We start from the raw sequence: 18,029 nt of genomic DNA on the forward strand, positions 1-18,029 counted from the left end.
TGGCTGACCAGCTCAGCAGATCTTCCACCATCTGCCATGAGTGGAGACTCTATCCTGAGACGGTTGATGACCTCTTCAGTCGGTGGGGAGCACCCCGGATCGACCTCTTTGCAACCGCTCTCAACAGCCACTGTCAACAGTTCTTTTCCCAAGCACGCAACGAGAACTCCCTCGGAGACGCGTTCACCTTCGCTTGGTCAGGAGAGATGCTGTACGCCTTCCCTCCATTTCTGCTGATCACCAGAGTGGTTTCCAAGATGACAAGGGACCACTCGGATGCCATCCTGATCATCCCTTGGTGGCCGAGACAGCCATGGTTTCCGTCCTTGTTCCACCTCTTCTGGAGAGACTTCCTCCATCTCGAGTTCCGTCCGGACCTCCTCACTCTCCAGGACGGCCAGGTCCCTCATCCAGACATTGATAACCTGCCGAATTATCACTTCAGATAATTGAACATGTCACCCATTAACCTTCTCTTCCTGAGCTAAATATATTCAGCTCTGTAAGATGCTCCTCATACAATCATAAAGGTGGAAGATATAAGGTCCATCCATTCCAACCCCCCCTGCCATGCAGGAACATTCAATCAAAGCATACCCGACAGATGGCCATCCAGCCTCTATTTGTAGACCTCCAAAGATGACTCCACCACATTCCAAGGGAGTGTGTTCCAGTGCCAAACAGCCCTTACTGTCAGGAAGTTCCTCCTAATGTTGAGGTGGAATCTCTTTTCCTGGAGCTTGCATCCATTGTTCTGGGTCCTGTTCCAAGCTTGTTTCCTCCTCAATATGACATCCTTTCAAATATTTAAACAGGGCTATCATATCATATCACCTATTAACCTTCTCTTCTCCAGGCTAAACATCTCCAGCTTGGGCATGGTTTCCAGACCCTTCACCATTTTAGTTGCCCTCCTTTGGACATGCTCCAGTTTCTCCACATCCTTTTTGAATTGTGGTGCCCAGAACTGGATACAATATTCCAGGTGAGGCCTAATCCAAGCAGAATAGAGTGGCACTATTACTTCCCTGGATCTAGACACTATACTTCTATTGATGCAGCCTAGAATCGTCTAATCTCTGGCTATTTGTAATAGTGTTATATTTAATTTCTTGTGCTTAAAAAATAAAAGTTTAAATCCATTTCCTCAGTTTTATCCATCCTATATTCTTAGTAATTTCACATTATTTTACAGATCATTGGAACGTGATAAGTGCCAAGATCCCAATTTCAAGCTGGTAAGATTTATTGATATACACTCATCCCTCCATATTTGCGGATTTGATTATTCACGGATTTTATTAATATGTTCTCTCTAGGAATGTCTTCCAGTGCAACTCTATGGTCCACTTTAACTAAAAGTTGCACGGAAAGACCTAGAGATTCCTAGAGAGAATACTCTACTAGGCATTTGCAGTTCTATGGTCAGTGTCTGTCGGATGCTAGCCACAGAGTTGTGTTGGAGGACCTAGAGATTCTTAGAGAGGTGTCCTCTCAGGTAAAAACATGGTGTTTTTGTTATTTCCGGTTTTTCCATATTCACAAGGGTCTTGTGCCTCTAAGTAGTGAATATTGAGGGACAAGTGTACAGTTATTCTAAAGCTTGTGTTGTTACTGCTTCCCAATTTAAGTTTAGATCAGTGGTCCAAACCGTGCCCTTTAAGGGAATTCTGGACTTCAGCTCCCAGAATCCCAGACTATTGGCCAACATGGCTGAGGTTTCTGGGAGCTGAAGTCCAACATAAAGGGCACAGTTTAGGGAACCACTGGTCTAGATTTTGAAGGGCCAGCTGGGGGCGCCAGAGAGTAAATTTTACAGCTCTCTCTCCCACCTCTCAAGGAGAAAATAAACCAGGAAGTTCCGTCTCCAGAAAATTGAATGGGCACTCTTTGAGACTTATCGCTATGCTGCTCCTCTCTTCCTCCTCCTCCTCACAACGCAGCATTTGACCCAACGGAGCACCCTTACTATGTCCATAGAGACGCAAGAGAGAGCGACCACTCGATGAGAGGCGTCGGCGGCGTCAAGGGTCCCGGCGGCTCGACCATGCGTTCGGTCAGTTACGTGCAGCGCGTGACCCTGGACTTCAGCGGGAGCCTCTTCCCTCACGCCATCTGCCTCGGAGACGCCGACAACGACGCGGTGCGTCTGCGGGAATACACACCGAGGCTGCATAAAAAGGAAACGTGGAGGGGAAGTAAACTGTGGTCCCCAAACTGTGGCTCTTTAAGAGATTTTGGACTTCATCTCCCAGAAGCCTCAGCCATGTCGGCCAATAGCGTGGGATTCTGGGAGCTGAAGTCCAAAATCCTTTAAAGAGCACAGTTTGGGGACACACCGAACAGACCATCCCCCCAAAAGGAGGACCCTTTTCTCCCAACTTAGCCCTTGGCTTTTCCATGGCAGTACTCAAGGCCAGTGCAGGCTGTGGCTGTGACTGTTGTTCCCTGCCCTCCAGTCAGCCCTGGGGAGGCCGAGGCCCCTCCAGGAGGCCATCACTTCCTCTGCTCTTCTCACTGAGCGCGTGGCTTGCCTCTCCTTCTATGGCCTTCTGCCTTCCCTAACAGTATTGTCTTTTCTAATTAGTCTCATGATATGGCCAAAGCATGGCAGCCTCAGCTTTGTCATTTTCACTTCCAGGAAGAATTCAGGCTTTATCTGCCATGGCATCTGAAGACGTGGGTTGGTGTCCACAAGATTCTTGTTGTGGTTGTTAGCTGCGCTCCAGCCAGCCCCAACTCATGGCGGCCCTTTGGATGAGACGCTGCCAGGCCCCTCTGCCCTCCAAGTCTGTCCTCAGGTCCTCCAGGCTCAGGCCTCTCTTGAGGGAGTCCATCCATTGAGCATTCAGGCTTCCCCTCTTACAGAAAGACTTTTAATAAATAAAGTCTATATTTTATTAAGAACTTAAAATTATAAACTGGTTATGCCTAATTATAGACTTTAAAATTGAGTTTTCACATGATACAAGTAATTGGTGCTTATTGTCATAGATGCTGAAGTTCCCTGCCTGAGAATTCTAAATACCCCTCCTTAAAACTGCCAATCCCAGAATGCAACAGGAGGCAGCTAGAGCAGTCAAAGTGGAATAGTAGCACTATAAGAGTATAGTGTGATAAACACCATTGAATCATAGAGTTGGAAGAGACCACAATGGCCATCCAGTCCAACCCCATTCTGCCATGTAGGAACTCTCAGTCAAAGCATCCCCATTGACAGATGGCCATCCAGCCTCTGTTTAAAGACCTCCAAAGAAGGAGACTCCACTACACTCTGAGGGAGTTTGTTCCACTGTCAAACAGCCCTTGCTGTCAGGAAGTGCTTCCTAATGTTGAGCTGGAATCTTTTTTCCTGTAGCTTGCATCCATTGATTTGTTGTTGTTAGCTGCCTTCAGGTCGACCTCAAGTCATGACAACTCTGTGAATGAGTGGTTCTTCCACAATCATTATTCTTATTTTCTTAATGTTCAGCATTAAGTCTGCCTTGGCACTTTTCTCCTTAACCTTCGTCAGTAATTGCTCCCAGTCCTTGTTGATTTCTGCTAGTAGCATTGTGTCATCCGCATATCTAAGCTTGTTAATGTTCTTTCCCCTGATCTCTAATAATACTGCAATATAAAACATAAACATAAATGTGTTCCCATTAACATATAACTGTCACTTATATAACCTTTATTGGCCAGCCAAAATGCTCAATATACTTGTTGCAAGCTTTCAAAGCTCCATGGGCTTCTTCAGGCAAGATGTTACAAACCAAACAGGAGGGGGGGGGAAATTGGAGATGTTAGTCAGATGCCTGCATGTGTTTCAGTCCTCAGTAAAGATGTTATGATGGGGAAGATATCTTTTGGAGGAGGCTCCTCCTCCTTCTGGCTATGCAGCAATAGGGAGATTTTCAAAGTCCAGGAAATTTAAAGTCCATTTGCATCTCAACAGGGACCCATCTTTCCCAATCCAATATGTCTTCATACCAGTGAGGTCACAGGCCTCTTTGTAGGCAGAGAACAATGGAATCTCTAAGGTCTTCAGTGTGACTTTTGGTTAAAGTTTACCATAGTGCTGCACTGGAGGACCTAGATATTCCTAGAGAGAACATACGAATAAAATCCTTCAATAATCAAACCTGCAAAAATCAAAGCCTCAAATGTGGAGGGACAAGTGTATTATAACCATAATTGAAAATTAGCAAATAACACAACCCCTGCCCACCTCCTGCTCTGATGCCTGGGACAGCTGCAGTCAGCCGTCCCAAGCAAAGGAAAGGTGGGAGGAGCTGGTGTGCATGCTTCCCAGTCCCAGGGAGTGACAGGGCAGGCAAAGAGTCCCAGGGGGATGGAGACTCCTCCTCCATTTGCTTGCCCCTCAGACAGCCCAGGGAGCGTTGGGGCAGGCAAAGGGTCCCCAGGGGATGGAGGCTCCTCCTCCTTTTCCTGGCCAGGCTGCTGCTTGGCTGGCCGGGAAAGAAACATAGGCGGGTTACAGACCGCCAAGAAGAGGCAGTCTGGCTCCACCACCGCTTGCAGCGTCCGGGAACTGCAGCCTTTAAACGGCACGGCTCCCGGATGCTGCAGAGAAGGAGCGCAGAAATCACGCTCCTTCTCAGGCCCCGGAAGAGGTGCCACAAGTGCCAAAGGGTGCACTCGCGGCGTCACTTCTGCTGTGTGATGTGCGGACGCAGAGCGTCTGCTACATCAAAATGGAGGTGGCTGTGTGGAACGGCTGCCGCCATTTGTCACGGACTCTGCCCGTGATAGGGTTAAGGGGCGTCTGGAAGTGACGCCCCTTTTTCAAAATGGGACGTCCTAAGGACGTCCTTTATGGCGGTCTGTAACCCGCCATAGTTGGCTCCTGGGCTTTTTTTCCTGAGGAGAAAAGCCCAGGAGGGAGGGGGAAGAGGAATGCCTGGGCGAGGGGCCTTCACCTCGTGAATAATTAAGACTGCAAATCCGCAAATCTGGAGGGCCAGCTGTACTTCTTCTTTCACCAGCCATTATTTTTCTTATTACAATGGACCCTTGTTATACGCTGGGGTTTGGTTCCAAGATCCCCTGTGTATAACAAAATCCATGTATGCTCAAGTCCCATTAAATATAATGACATAGCAAAATGGTGTCCCTTTTAAAAAATGGAAAATCAAGGTTTGTTATTTGAAATTTATACTTTTTTTGAACATTTTCAAACCGTGTATGCCTGAATCTGTGTATAAAAAATCCGTGTATAAAAAGGGCCAACTGTATTTTGGTGGGCAAATGTATAGCTCTTTAACGCTGTGCGTATCTGATGAGGCAAGCTAAATGTGCTTTCCCCATTTCTCTGTTCATGACATACACACTGAGTAAGGGATTCTGGTAGCAGTTGCTGTTTGTGTTACCTATTGCATACACAGCTACAGCTAGAGTAGAATCCTGTTCTTTCTTAGCTCAAGCTTTATCAAGTATTGTTTACTGAAATTCATCACCAAAAGTCTGTCGTCAGTATTCTGCACCAGTTAATTAGTTAAATATAGGTGCGGTACAGACGGCCACTAAGTGCCATCCTGACAGCGATACTAGGGTTAGGGACTGCGCACCAACTGCACGGTCCCTAATCCTAGCATGTGACCCCGCCGTCTTCGTGGCGGCCTCCTGTCCACACGGGGTTACCATGCCATTTCCTGGTTGCGCTGCTGCAAAAAAGAAGCTGCTCTAGGCAGCAGCTTTTGGGTGCGCACATTGTTCCCGCAGCAACCAAATGACGGTGGGAACGATGCTGAGGAGAAAGGGCTTTGGCTGTTGGGGTATCCGGGGGCATGAAGCCCCAAGGACATTCCTTTTGCCACTTCTCCCTCTGTGATCTGGAAAAACTCCAGATTGGTGCTGCAGGGCTGCCAGTGAGACTGCCCTGGCCCCAAACTGGCAGGTAGAGGGACAGCTGCAGGCGCCATACTTAACTTAGGTCCAAAATAATAATAGGATTTATTTATATGCCACCCAATCACTGGGAATCTGGGGATAATAGGAGGGCAACTAGAATGGTGAAGGGTCTGGAAACCATGCCCTATGAGTAGGGTTGCCATAAGTGAGGCCCTCCAAACCGGGACAAATGTAGGGCAACATTTTCAAATGTAGGACACATTTTTATAAAAATGGAGGACGCGCAAAAAATTGAGGTTTTTTTTAAATGTTAATATAAATGCATGTTTTTAGGCATGATCAAAATGGAGGACATTTTGGCATTATTCTTAGACAGATGGCAGAAATGGACTTGCCCTCCGGTTCAACTGTACTTCTCAGAAGTGTGTACTTGGGCAAGGGACTGTGGTTTTTCTTCACTGTGCATGAGTTTGTAAAAATCACAGCAAGTTACATTGGCCATGCCTCAGAGGCTTGTTGATATCAATATCATCATCATCATCATCATCATCATCATCACCACTATAATTGGCCAAGAAAGGCAGACTTGTTAGCATTCAAAGCACCATAAATACACAAAAAATGCACTTGCATATATTTAATAATAAAAAATAATGAAAAAATAAATAAAAAACAAGGCAGGGGTGTATATATTTGATAATAAAAATTAATGTAATAAAATAAAAAACAAGCAATAATAAAAATTAATGTAATAAAATAAAAAACAAGCAATAATAAAAATTAATAAAATAAAACAAAAACAAGCAATAATAAAATTAATAAAATAAAACAAAAACAAGCAATAATAAAAATTAATAAAATAAAATAAAACAAGCAATAATAAAAATTAATAAAATAAAATAAAAACAAGCAATAATAAAAATTAATAAAATAAAAAATAAAAAGCAATAATAAAAATTAAAATAAATAAATAAAATAAGTATTTTATATTTTAAAAAATAATTTAAAACCCCCAAAATACCAAGGCAGACCTAATGGCCACTGACTCAGCTTTCCTCTTCCTCCTCCCCCTCCTTCTGTGGCCCAATTCTGTCCTGACCTTCAGGCACCCTTCCTCCGGCTCCTTCCTCCGGCTCCTCCTCCTTACGATGGCTGGCGCGGGAGGAAGGGAAGCGGGGCAGGCACGCGCACGCGGAGGGAATGGGGAAGGCGCGCGCGCGGAGGGAATGGGGTGGAAGGCGCGCGCGCGGAGGGAATGGGGAAGGCGCGCGTGCTGCCACTGGTCCCTACTGAGGCCTGGGCAGCGCGCAAGCCCTCCCAGTGGGGGCGCGGTGGCAGCGGCGCTTCTGCCGCCGGCCCGCCGAGGAAAAGGAGGAAGGTGGAGCCGGAGGAGGTGGGTCGGCGCCGCAGCAGCCACATTAGCGGCAGCAGCAATGGCCGGAGCGGACCCCCCAAACCGGGAACAAGGCACGGGTGGGGGCCCAAACCGGACCGTGACCGGGAGGGGGCCCCCAAAACCGTGAATGGCAAGGGGGCTGCCGGGTTATGGCAAGCCTACCTATGAGGAATGACTTAGGGAGCTGGGGATGTTTAGCCTGGAGAAGAGGAGGTTAAGAGGTGATATGATAGCCATATTGAAATATTTGAGGGGATGTCATATTGAGGAGGAAACAAGCTTGGAACAGGACCCAGAACAATGGATGCAAGCTACAGGAAAAGAAATTCCACCTCAACATTAGGAGGAACTTCCTGACAGAAAGGGCTGTTTGACAATGGAACACACTCCCTCGGAGAGTGGTGGAGTCTCCCTCCTTGAAGGTCATTAAACAGGCTGGATGGCCATCTGTCGGGGATGCTTTAATTGTGATTTCCTGCATGGCAGGGGGTTGGACTGGATAGTCCTTGTGGTCTCTTCAAACTGTGATTCTATGATTCTGCCACAAAATGAAGAGCAATCTTAAAACATCCCACACTAGCTGTTATTGGTAATAATCAAGATTAAAGTAGCTCTTGTCTAGACCATTCCTCAGAATCATGGATTTGTAATCCTTGTTCAACCAGCTTTAATTCAGTCAATAACCTAAGAGTTTAAAAGGAAGGTTCACTCCAGAAACCAAATAGTTGAATCTTTTCTTTGGTCCCAGTCCAGACATGCCCAGAATTACTGCTTTCTTTATGTTTTTTATTTGTACTCTAATGTTGCCGATAAGCGTAATTCTTTATTGTGTGTGTGTCTGTGTGGAATCTGAAATAAGACATAACTTTTGAATATTTAAACATTCTTTATCAATATAATTTCCTTTTCTTCTCCAGCTGAATGAGCTAGTGGTGGGAGACACCAGTGGAAAACTATTTATATACAAGAATGATGAAAGCAAGCCTTGGATTGTACGCTCATGTCAAGGAATGGTGAGTAGAAGCTGAATATATCACCTCCTTGATATTACAGCATCTAGCACCGTTTGTGTACTGTTTCTTGCTGTCCTGATAACTATGTCACTGTCTGATGGTAATGGACAATTTTTTATTGTCTACTTTAGTACACAGACCTTTATCAGAGCACTTGATTATTACTGCAGCCCAGAGTGCAGAAGATTGTTTATGGAATGGTGGATCTAGTTTCAAATCCTTGTCCACTCCATGCATTTGATCCTTGTCTAGTCCTTGTTTTCCTACATTTTTGGAAGGTGAACACGTGATGTCATGGGTTTCTATATAAAAAAGTTATGTGACTTATTGGCGGGGTACAGACCGCCGCTTTGCGGCGGTCTGCTGCCGCCGCCAGTAGCTCCACGGGGGAGCCGGAGCCTTCAGACGGCCCGACTCCCGCGCGGACCGAAAAAAGAAGCTCCAAAATGGAGCTTTTTTTCAAGTCGCGTTTGCGACGTAGCGAGGCGCCAGGGGCGCGCTCGCTACGTCACAAGCGGCGCGACACGTCTGGACGCTGTGCGTCCAGTACGCAAAGATGGCGCCGGCCATGTAGAAAGGCCGGCGCCATCTTGTACGGACGGAGTCCGTACTAGGCACAGGGACGTCTATAAGAGACGCCCCTTTTTTAAAATGGGACGTCCGGAGGACGTCCCAAATGCCGGTGCAGAAAGCACCATTGTAAGCATGAGGTAAGTAATTGGCAGTGAGGAGAGAATGGAGTGTTGAAGTGGATGGGATTGGGGAAATGTTTGAGGAGATTTGCATGGGACAGTTAGCAAATGGCAGTTAGAGTGTGCGTTAGAGGGGAGCCAATTTAGCTTGGCTTTTGGAGAAGACTGCAGCTGGAAATATGCTTTGAGAAGGCTGTGAGTGAGTCTAGGATTGGAGTGAGAGAAAGGAGTTTCAGCTGTGTGATTAGTAAGGGTTTAATTTGGCTTGAGAGGAGAGAGTATTGTTTTAAATGTTATATATAAGTAATCTGATATTTTATGTTTAACTTCTGTAAATAAATTTTTGTTTGTATTTTTATACCTTTCTGGCCTCTGGAATTGCTATCATTCTGAGACCTGGATTTCAGACAAGGTGGCAACATTGAAGGTGAAAGGGTGGTATCCTGTAGGGAATAAAAGTACAGTCAGACCTCAGTTTTCACGGGAGATCCATTCCTCACCCCCCCCCCCCGCAAAAACAGAATTTCACACATATTCAAGCCCCACAGGTTTGAATGGGGGCACATCCCCATTATATTCCCCTCCATTTGCTCCTCGCAAGTAAGCAAGGGTTGTGAATATGAAGTCGGCACAAATGGAGGAGCACCTTTAGTATAAAACCTCATAGGAGCCTTGATTGTAGATTAATCCTACGGTTGGTGTCACAGAAGGGGGACAGGAGAAAATCCTTACATGTGTCAGAGGTGTGGGTTAGGGAAAGCCTTCACACTGTTTACAGTGAATACTGGAAGGCTTCACGTTTGATGAGTATAGAGACCTCTGTATGTGGCCATGGTGTTGGGATTTCCTGAAAGGAATCCTCACAGTTAGTGACACTGGTGTGATTGCCTGAGTGGGAAGCCCCCACACTTGTTGTATACAGTGGTGGGATAAAGGGTGAAAACCCCACAGGCCACTAGGAAATCATGTTTACAAGGTTTCTCCAGTTTGTTCACAAAACAGATTGGGAGTAATTTCCTACCTCATAATATTGGCTGTGGTCTACTTGGTAATCTTCTGATTATGGCCTAACACAACATGAACTTCTTATGACATGGTTACAGGTATTTTAAGCATTGCAGAATTTGAACACATACTGTATACCCCTAGTTAACGCCTGAGCACTTAAGACTGTGTTTTTGTTTGTTTTGTTTTGTTTGCTGCAAATGTTGAAGAAACACAGCTCTTAGGTGGAGTCTCCTCTGTAATGCAATGCAGTATCAGAAGATAGGCTACAGCAGACAAGGAACACAAGCATTTGGTTTACTCATTAGCTATTCATCTGGATCAGCCTTTCTAGTAGCCCTATGGTATATGATTCTGAAGTAAATGGGCCAAAACACACTGCAGAAGTAATCCAGTTTGAGACTGCTTTAACTGCACTGGTTCAATGCTAGGGAGTTCTGAAAACTAGTTTTGTGAAACTTTTCTATCAGAGAGCTCTAGTGCCACAGTAAACTACAATTCCCAGGTTTCCTAACACTGATCCAGGGCAGTTAAAGCAGTCTCAAACTGAATTATTTCCATAGTGTGTTTTGGACCAATGAATTTCTTTCAGATATATTTCAGATTAGACCCTATTGCTATATTTTATTTATCTATTTGCATTAGAACTGATTTAGTTGGAAAGTGTTAGACTTAATCAAATTAATACTTTTTTTTCCAGCTTACCTGTGTTGGTGTTGGAGATGTGTGCAATAAAGGAAAGGTAAAATTTTAAAAATAATTTCTTCACTTCTCTTTGCTACTATTGCATAATGTATCCTCACACTGTTCAGTTTTACATCTCATGAAATAATGTTCACTACCATTCTATATCATGTATTATATGCATTATGAATTGTTATAAAGTGCGCCCCTGCCTTATGTGGGGGATCACTCAATATATATGTTCCATGCAAGAATTCACAGATTGGTTGTGTCTTCCTGCATGAGAGGATATTGGTCTGGATGGTCCTTGTGGTGTCTTCTAACTCATGATTCTGTGATTCTATGCTGTTTCACTTTAATATTTTCTGAGTTACTGATTCTTACATATATTTATGGACTAATTATTTGTGTTAGGTCCTGGTGGGCATTCTGTTTGGTCTATTTATGAAGCCTGATCCTTTTATGAATAACTGCATGTAATAAAGTTGAAGAGTTTATATTCTTTCCTCCATTTACACATGGAGAGAAAATTACACATGTGGGCAGATGTATTAACTCATCCCAGTTCCTACAGAATTGCAAACTTCATGTCTTCATGTTTCTCCTGTAGCCTTTACAGTAATGCTCTGATGAATAATTAATAATTCATCTTCATTTTGCCTTCTCAACTCTTTCCAAATTTCCAGCTTCTCCAAATACTTGTATTACTACTACTACTACTACTATTAACAATAATATTTATTTCTTGCCCTCCTCTGTCTTTGGATTGAGGTGGGGGGACAACAACAATTTAATAGTTAACAAACAACATCAGTTCAAACACTTCAGTTAAAATACACATCAATTTTGAAGGACAAATAAAAAATATACATTTTCAAACAATCTAAAATTCAGCACTCACAATTTAAAAATAATCAGGATAAGCCTGGTGGAAGAGACTGGTCTTTAATGCTATTTTAAATTCAAGCAGCGTATTCCACTGTTGAATCTCTTCCAGTAGGCCATTCCACAGTCTAGAGGTGGCTGGAAAAAACTGTCTGTCTGACAGTTGCCAATCCAGTCCTGGCTGACTGGAGCAAGTGTCCACCACAGGACATGAAGATATGGGGCAGATTAAATGGAGAATCCTATACCATGTAGGGCTTTAAAGGTAATAACCAACACTATGTACCTTGCCCAGAAAATGACTGGCACCTGATTCTCCCAATCCAGATCCTTAAATAGAAAGGGCCAGTGATAAATAAATAATTCTTCAATTCAATTAAGTTTTATGTAATGGATGTCATTACAAATATGACATTTGTGAAACTGTGTATTAATTTAACTTTTTAGAATAAAGACAGCTGTGTGTTTTTATTTTGCTTGTTACTGCTTTTTACTGATTAACCATGTTGGAAACAAAAGTGGCCACAGAATAGGTTTAAGTCTTATAGGCATGTAAAATGGGTCTGAACTTGCCCAGGACTGTTGGGATAGAAGCTGAAGTTGTTCCTGAAAACACTCCTTTGGGAGGCAAGATTCATTCATATGACCTAACTTGGGTGAGTGTAAGGCACATACAACATAGGAATGCATTTCAATAGAAATTAAATCCGCCTATACCCTTAGAGGATCGTAGAATCATAGAGTTGGAAGAGACCACAAGGGCCATCCAGTCCAACCCCCTGCCATACAGAAATACAATTGAAACATCCCCAACATAACCATCCAGACTCCATTTAAAAACCTTCTAAGAAGGAGAGCAGCACACACAAAGGTAGAATCTCTGTTCCTGTAGTTTGCATCCATTGTTCCGGGTCCTATTATCTGGAGCTGCAGAAAACAAGCTTGTTTCAATCTCAACACAACACTCCTTCATTGACCCTTGGCACAGCTATATATATACAGCGGGGTCTCGGTATCCATGGACTTGCCATTCATGAATTTGAACATCCATGGACAGCAAGCCTACATTGTTCTCAGTGGCTGTGCCACCATTGGGGACAACTACACTGAAGTCCCCCCTCCCTCTTCTTTCTTTCCTTCATCCCTTCTTTCCTCTCCCTCTCTCCTCCCTCCCCCTCCGAGGTGTCTCCCCCAGGCTTGGCTTCAGAGGTGGACTGGAGGCAGATGCTAGAGCTCCATTGGCTGGAGGGAGCCTGAGCTGGGCCGGGGATGGATCTCATAGCCCTCACCCCCAGGCCCTAATCCTGGGATGGAATCCCCAGGCTCCATGACCCAAGCCCTGGCTCTGGCTCCCTCTGGCTGATGAGGCTCTAGCCTCCGCCTCCAAACTGCCCCCGAAGCCAAGCCCTGGGCTAAAGCCTCAGAAAGGGGAGGGGAGGAAGGAAGGAAGGAAGGTGGAGAGAGGGAGGGAGGAGGACATCAGTCCAGCTGTCCCACATGGTCACACTGCCAGTAGAGACAATGGGACTTGAGCATCTACTGATTTGGATGTCTGCGGGGAGGGCCCCCAGAACGGATCCCCCACAGATACTGTGGGCCAACTGTAATGTATATAGCATTTTTCATCAAAAAATTGACCCCAAAAAGCTGAGTCAATGTAAGTACAGTCGTCCCTTCTGATTTATGGGGGAACTGTTCCAGACACCCCCTCCCCGAATCAGGAAAATTGCCAGTATTGGAGCTCCATTGATTACAATGCGGTGCACAGCCTCCGGCACATGCACTATTATGTCGCTCCCGACTTGCTGTCTGTGAAAGACTGAGGGACGTGAATGAGGACAACTGTACTGTATTTTAACTCTTGTTTTTAAAAAAGAACCATTACTGGTGAAAGAGTGTAATCTGTACTGGAAGCACTGCCCCCCTCCCCACCATCTCTGTCATTAATCCAGCCTTTCGATTGAACACAAACAGCTATGCCTGCTGGAATTTTCTAAGTTCTTTGGCATTGTTTTCCTGTGCTTCATTTTTTAGATCCTTTGTTACATGCCTCTAAATTTTATTGTTTACTCATCCATGGGTTGTATAAAATCCATAATTTTGGCCTGAAAATCTGCCCTCAATTTATACATGAGGTCAATTTATAGTCAAGTATATATGGTAGTTAGCAGGGAAGTTTTATAGAAGATTTATGGCTCATCTAAAAAACTGAAGCATTATGCCTCATACATTAATTAGGGAGTTGTTGTTCTTGTATTCCTTCAAGTTATTTTTAATTTATGGTTACCCCAAGATGAATCTATCACGAGGTTTTCTGGGGCTAAGAGCATATGACTCAGTGTGTTTCCATGGCTGATCAAGGAATCAAACCTTGGTCTCCAGAGTCATAGTCCAGCACTCAAACCACTACACCATGCTGGCTTTCAATTAGGAAATCGTTAAAAAACATTTCAGCTGCTAGGGTGACTGCATTGCACTCTATGAACTCTAAAAAACTAATGGATAAAAAATGAAACCCAAGGGTATCCTAGGCCCATTACTGAGATTTCTAAACTGGATCTCAAACAGAAACAAGAAAAAAAAGCAGAAGTAAGGTCAAGTAGCTGGAGTCAGACTTTGAAGTTGCTTTGCTGCATTTACGATCAGGAGTTGTTGGTCCAGTTATAATGAGGTGAAAGTAAACACAGGATTAAATTCAGTTCTTAGGACCAGTTAGAATCAAAGAACATACCAAAATGTTGATCATAAGTTTTCATTGATTCAGTGGGACTATTGTAATTGGGACTAAGAATTGTATTTAGACCACATATCTCTAAACAGTGGTGTTACTGCCAGTGGCATTTTCTTCCATGTAACACACTAAAGTTCTAGCATGAGATGCAGCATCTTATCGGACTTTCTTGAAAGAAAGCAACAGTGATTTAAAATGACACTTTCACTGCTTAAGTATACATACAACTGCAACCTCACTCTGATTTGACAGACTTCTAAACTTGTTTAATCCTAATACAACCACACTGTAGGAAAGGCAGCAGAAACCTCTGGAACATACTGCCTCAAGGTTCTGAGAGGGTTTTAGGGGTAGGGATGGGGTGGTAAAGGTTTTCATTTTACTGTAATGGAGACACTATAGAAATGCCACTCATTCTCCCATCGAGATGTTAACGTTCAATTTTCAAAATGAGATAACTGAAACACAAGTTACAATAAATACATTCTTTTAATTGATAAACTGTACAAAGACTTGCATACGTGCTAATGAATAGAAGGTGGTACAGTTGACATTTAAGACTTTTCAGAAGGAGAAGTACCACTCAACTTCATATTCCTCTCTGTTGTTTGGAAAGGTTTCCCAGGATTTTTGCCACTTTCCAAGGTAGTATCAATTCCCTCCGTGTTATAACTGTCCTGCATATCATGCTGATTAAGAATCCTTTCTGTTAGAACTTAGTTGTTGCAGTGAGTGCTGAAGGTTGGTTTCATCTCTTTGACCTCACTCTGCCCTCAAAACACCTGGATGCCTTGGGTTACCATGAGCTCTCAGCAGCAGATGACCAGAAGCTGGGATTTAAACAGCACATTCCAGCCAACACTAAGGTTATGCTGATCAATGACATTGGTGAGTAACAAAAGACATGGACTGGAAGAGGCTTCACAGAGCATAGAAAATTCATTGTCCACTGTGGGATATGTTACAGGCCCATAAGAAAGATGAATATATTCCTGAAAGTGCCCCTCTTTCTTCTTAGATCTTGAGTGTTTTGAAGCTTGAATAGCTCACTAGGACAAGAAATGTAGGGCCAAACTCTTGGCCATTCAAAGCAATTATGCAAATTAAAATGGTGCATTAGGGATTTTGTTTTTTTTTAATTGATTTATCATCTGTTTTCTTATTGTTTGTCATATAAATGTTCATGTTTTTAATTACATATCCTGTTAACCTGCATTTGATTTCTCAGAATTATAGGAAATCTCTCCTGATACTTTGATTAATTTTAACAAATAAATTGCAACTCTGAACAAATATTGTCTTTCTGTCAGTACAGTTTCTACACCCTTAAAATCATTATTTGCCAGGTGCACTCCAGATCTCATCATTCCCATTCTGTATAGCCATTAGCCACACAGTCAGTTGTGTCTAGAAAACACATGGATAGGGAAGACTGCTCTGAATCTTATTATATGTGTGTCTTGCCACATGCAAAATATTCTATGCTCTTTCAATCTGTTCCATATATGTCTACCATGAGTGGTGTAACTCACATATTTACAGTGCAGTAGTTTGTTGTTGTATGCCTTCAAGTCATTTTTGAGTTATGGAGACCCTAAAGCAAATTTGTTACAAGGTTTTCTTGGCAAGATTTATTCAGATGGGATTTGCCTTTGCCTTCCTCTGAGACTGAGAGAGTGTGACTTGGCCAGGGTCATGCAGGAGTTTCCATAGCCAAGCTGGGATTCAAACCCTGGTCTCTCAGAATTCCTAGTCCAACACTCCAACTACACCAGTGTAGTTCTCCACACACACGCGCGTGCGCGTAAGCTTTAGATAATGTGAGTAAAGTTAATATTAATTCCTATGTATGCATTTATTAATGGGTGTCCCCAACAATATTAAGTGTATATTTAATGTCATAACAAAATTATAACCTCTGTAACTGAAACAGTCTGTACATGTTTTCATTCAGTAATTTAAAAAAAAAATTGGTGGCATACCTAGCATTCTTTCTTGCAGTTATCTTTCGTTACCTTTCAGTGCATGAAAAATATGATAGGAAACAAATACTGTTTTGCTCAGTATCTGAACTCAAAATATTCTAGATCATTTTCCAACTCAGTAGGAGAAAGTGTTTCATATGATTCCTAAAAATATATTGTGAACTATTTTCTTTATTATGCTGTGATAAAGTTTCCAATAGCATTTCCAACCATTTTTATTCCTTCATTTCAGTAGCTTTTATAGGCTCTCCAAGAACCAAACCTTAAGTGTGACCAATTGTGCAGCTGTATTAGGAATTATATCTTTCTATCTCCTTTTCAATGCAATTGTAGTTCTATTACTTACCCACCCCCCCTAATTATAAATAGTTTCAGGAAATTAGATAGAGTTATGAACAATGATCTCAACTGTATAGCCATCTGAATAGGGTAGCTTCTGCTGTCCAGTTATAGTTACCGGTAGACTTGTTTTCTGTTTCTTTCCTTTTTAACATTAACTAATGTATTTTAAAGGAAATTGCTCTGCCAAATTTGTGCTCATTTGATGGTTAATAATAATAGGTTTGATAGTTTTCATATTAAAATGTATGTCTTTACACTATCATTTAGTCTGTGTGGTACTTGTGTTTTGTAACTATATCCTATAGTGTTCCACTAAAAGTTTCCATGAGGATCAGAGTTATCATCACATCAGTATGCAAATGAATATGCTCTCCTCATCATTCACATTAATGCCTTTATATTAACTCTCACTTACAGTAAATTGCTAACATTTCCAAAGAAGTAATAAGTAATACTCAGAATAGAAAATGTGTTTGTCTTATCATTCTGTCCAAAACATTATCGAATGTTACTGATAAGTATTTTAATAAGAATTTACTATACAGTAGTTATTTGAAATCCACAGTACTGATCCACAGTACTAATTAACCACTCAACCCCAGCTTCCTTATTTCTTATTTTAAAATAGCTATTCATTGAAGCATAGAGTTGGGTCATCTAGTCCAACCCCCACAAGGGTAACCAAGTGCAATCCATTGTTCCAGGTCCTAATCTCTGGAGCAGCAGAAAAGAAGCTTGCTCCAACCTCAAAATGACATGCTTAGGTTGTCATGTCACCTCTTAATGTCCTCTTCTCCAGGCTAAACATACCCAGCTCCCTAAACCACTCTTCATTGGACATGATTTCCAGACCTTTCACTGTTTGAGTTGCCTCTGTTCCATACAAGGCATGCTTATTAAATTTGCAAATTGCACCAAATTAGGTGTCAAATCAAAATTCAAAATGACCTTAATAGATTCGAAAGCTGGGCCAAAACTAACAAAATGAATTTCAACACAGAGAAATGTAATGTAGTGTACTTAGGCAGATAAAATGAAATGCATAGATATAGGATAGGAGACACCTGGCTTAATTATAGTACATGTGAAAGGGATCTCGAAGTCCTAGTAAACAACACATTGAACATGAGTCAACAGTGTGATGTGGCAGCTAAAAAAGCCAATGCAATTCTAGGCTGCATCAATTGAAGTATAGTCTCTAGACTGTGGGATGTAATCATACCACTCTATTCTGCTTAGTCAGGCCTCACCTGGCATACTGTGCCCAGTTCTGAGTACCAAAATTTAAAAAGAATGTTAACAAGCTGGAACATGTCCAGAGGAGGGCGAACAAAATGGTGAAGGGCTTGGAAACCATATCATGTGAGGAGATACTTAATTAGCTGGGTATGCTTAGCCTGGAGAAGAAAAGGTTGTCATATAATAGCCCTCTTTAAATATTTG

The 18,029-nt window shown here is 42.7% G+C and overlaps 1 protein-coding gene across 2 annotated transcripts in view; it reads left to right on the plus strand.

Moving 5' to 3' along the window:
• Positions 1-1,850: 1,850 nt before the first annotated feature.
• The window catches only part of ITFG2 (integrin alpha FG-GAP repeat containing 2), a 52,333-nt gene continuing 36,154 nt past the window's right edge, over positions 1,851-18,029 (plus strand). The window contains exons 1-4 of one of the 2 annotated variants that reach the window (XR_006104313.1): positions 1,851-2,143; positions 8,167-8,262; positions 10,660-10,701; positions 14,973-15,147. Coding sequence is in view for 1 of the 2 variants with exons in the window: in XM_042470911.1 (XP_042326845.1) it covers positions 2,006-2,143; positions 8,167-8,262; positions 10,660-10,701; positions 14,973-15,147 (451 nt within the window). In the remaining variant the exon portion in view is untranslated. The remainder of the gene's footprint in view (positions 2,144-8,166; positions 8,263-10,659; positions 10,702-14,972; positions 15,148-18,029) is intronic. The other variant, XM_042470911.1, reaches the window with a different exon arrangement.

Source organism: Sceloporus undulatus, chromosome 5, assembly GCF_019175285.1.
Source record: "Sceloporus undulatus isolate JIND9_A2432 ecotype Alabama chromosome 5, SceUnd_v1.1, whole genome shotgun sequence".
NCBI lineage: Eukaryota > Metazoa > Chordata > Lepidosauria > Squamata > Phrynosomatidae > Sceloporus > Sceloporus undulatus.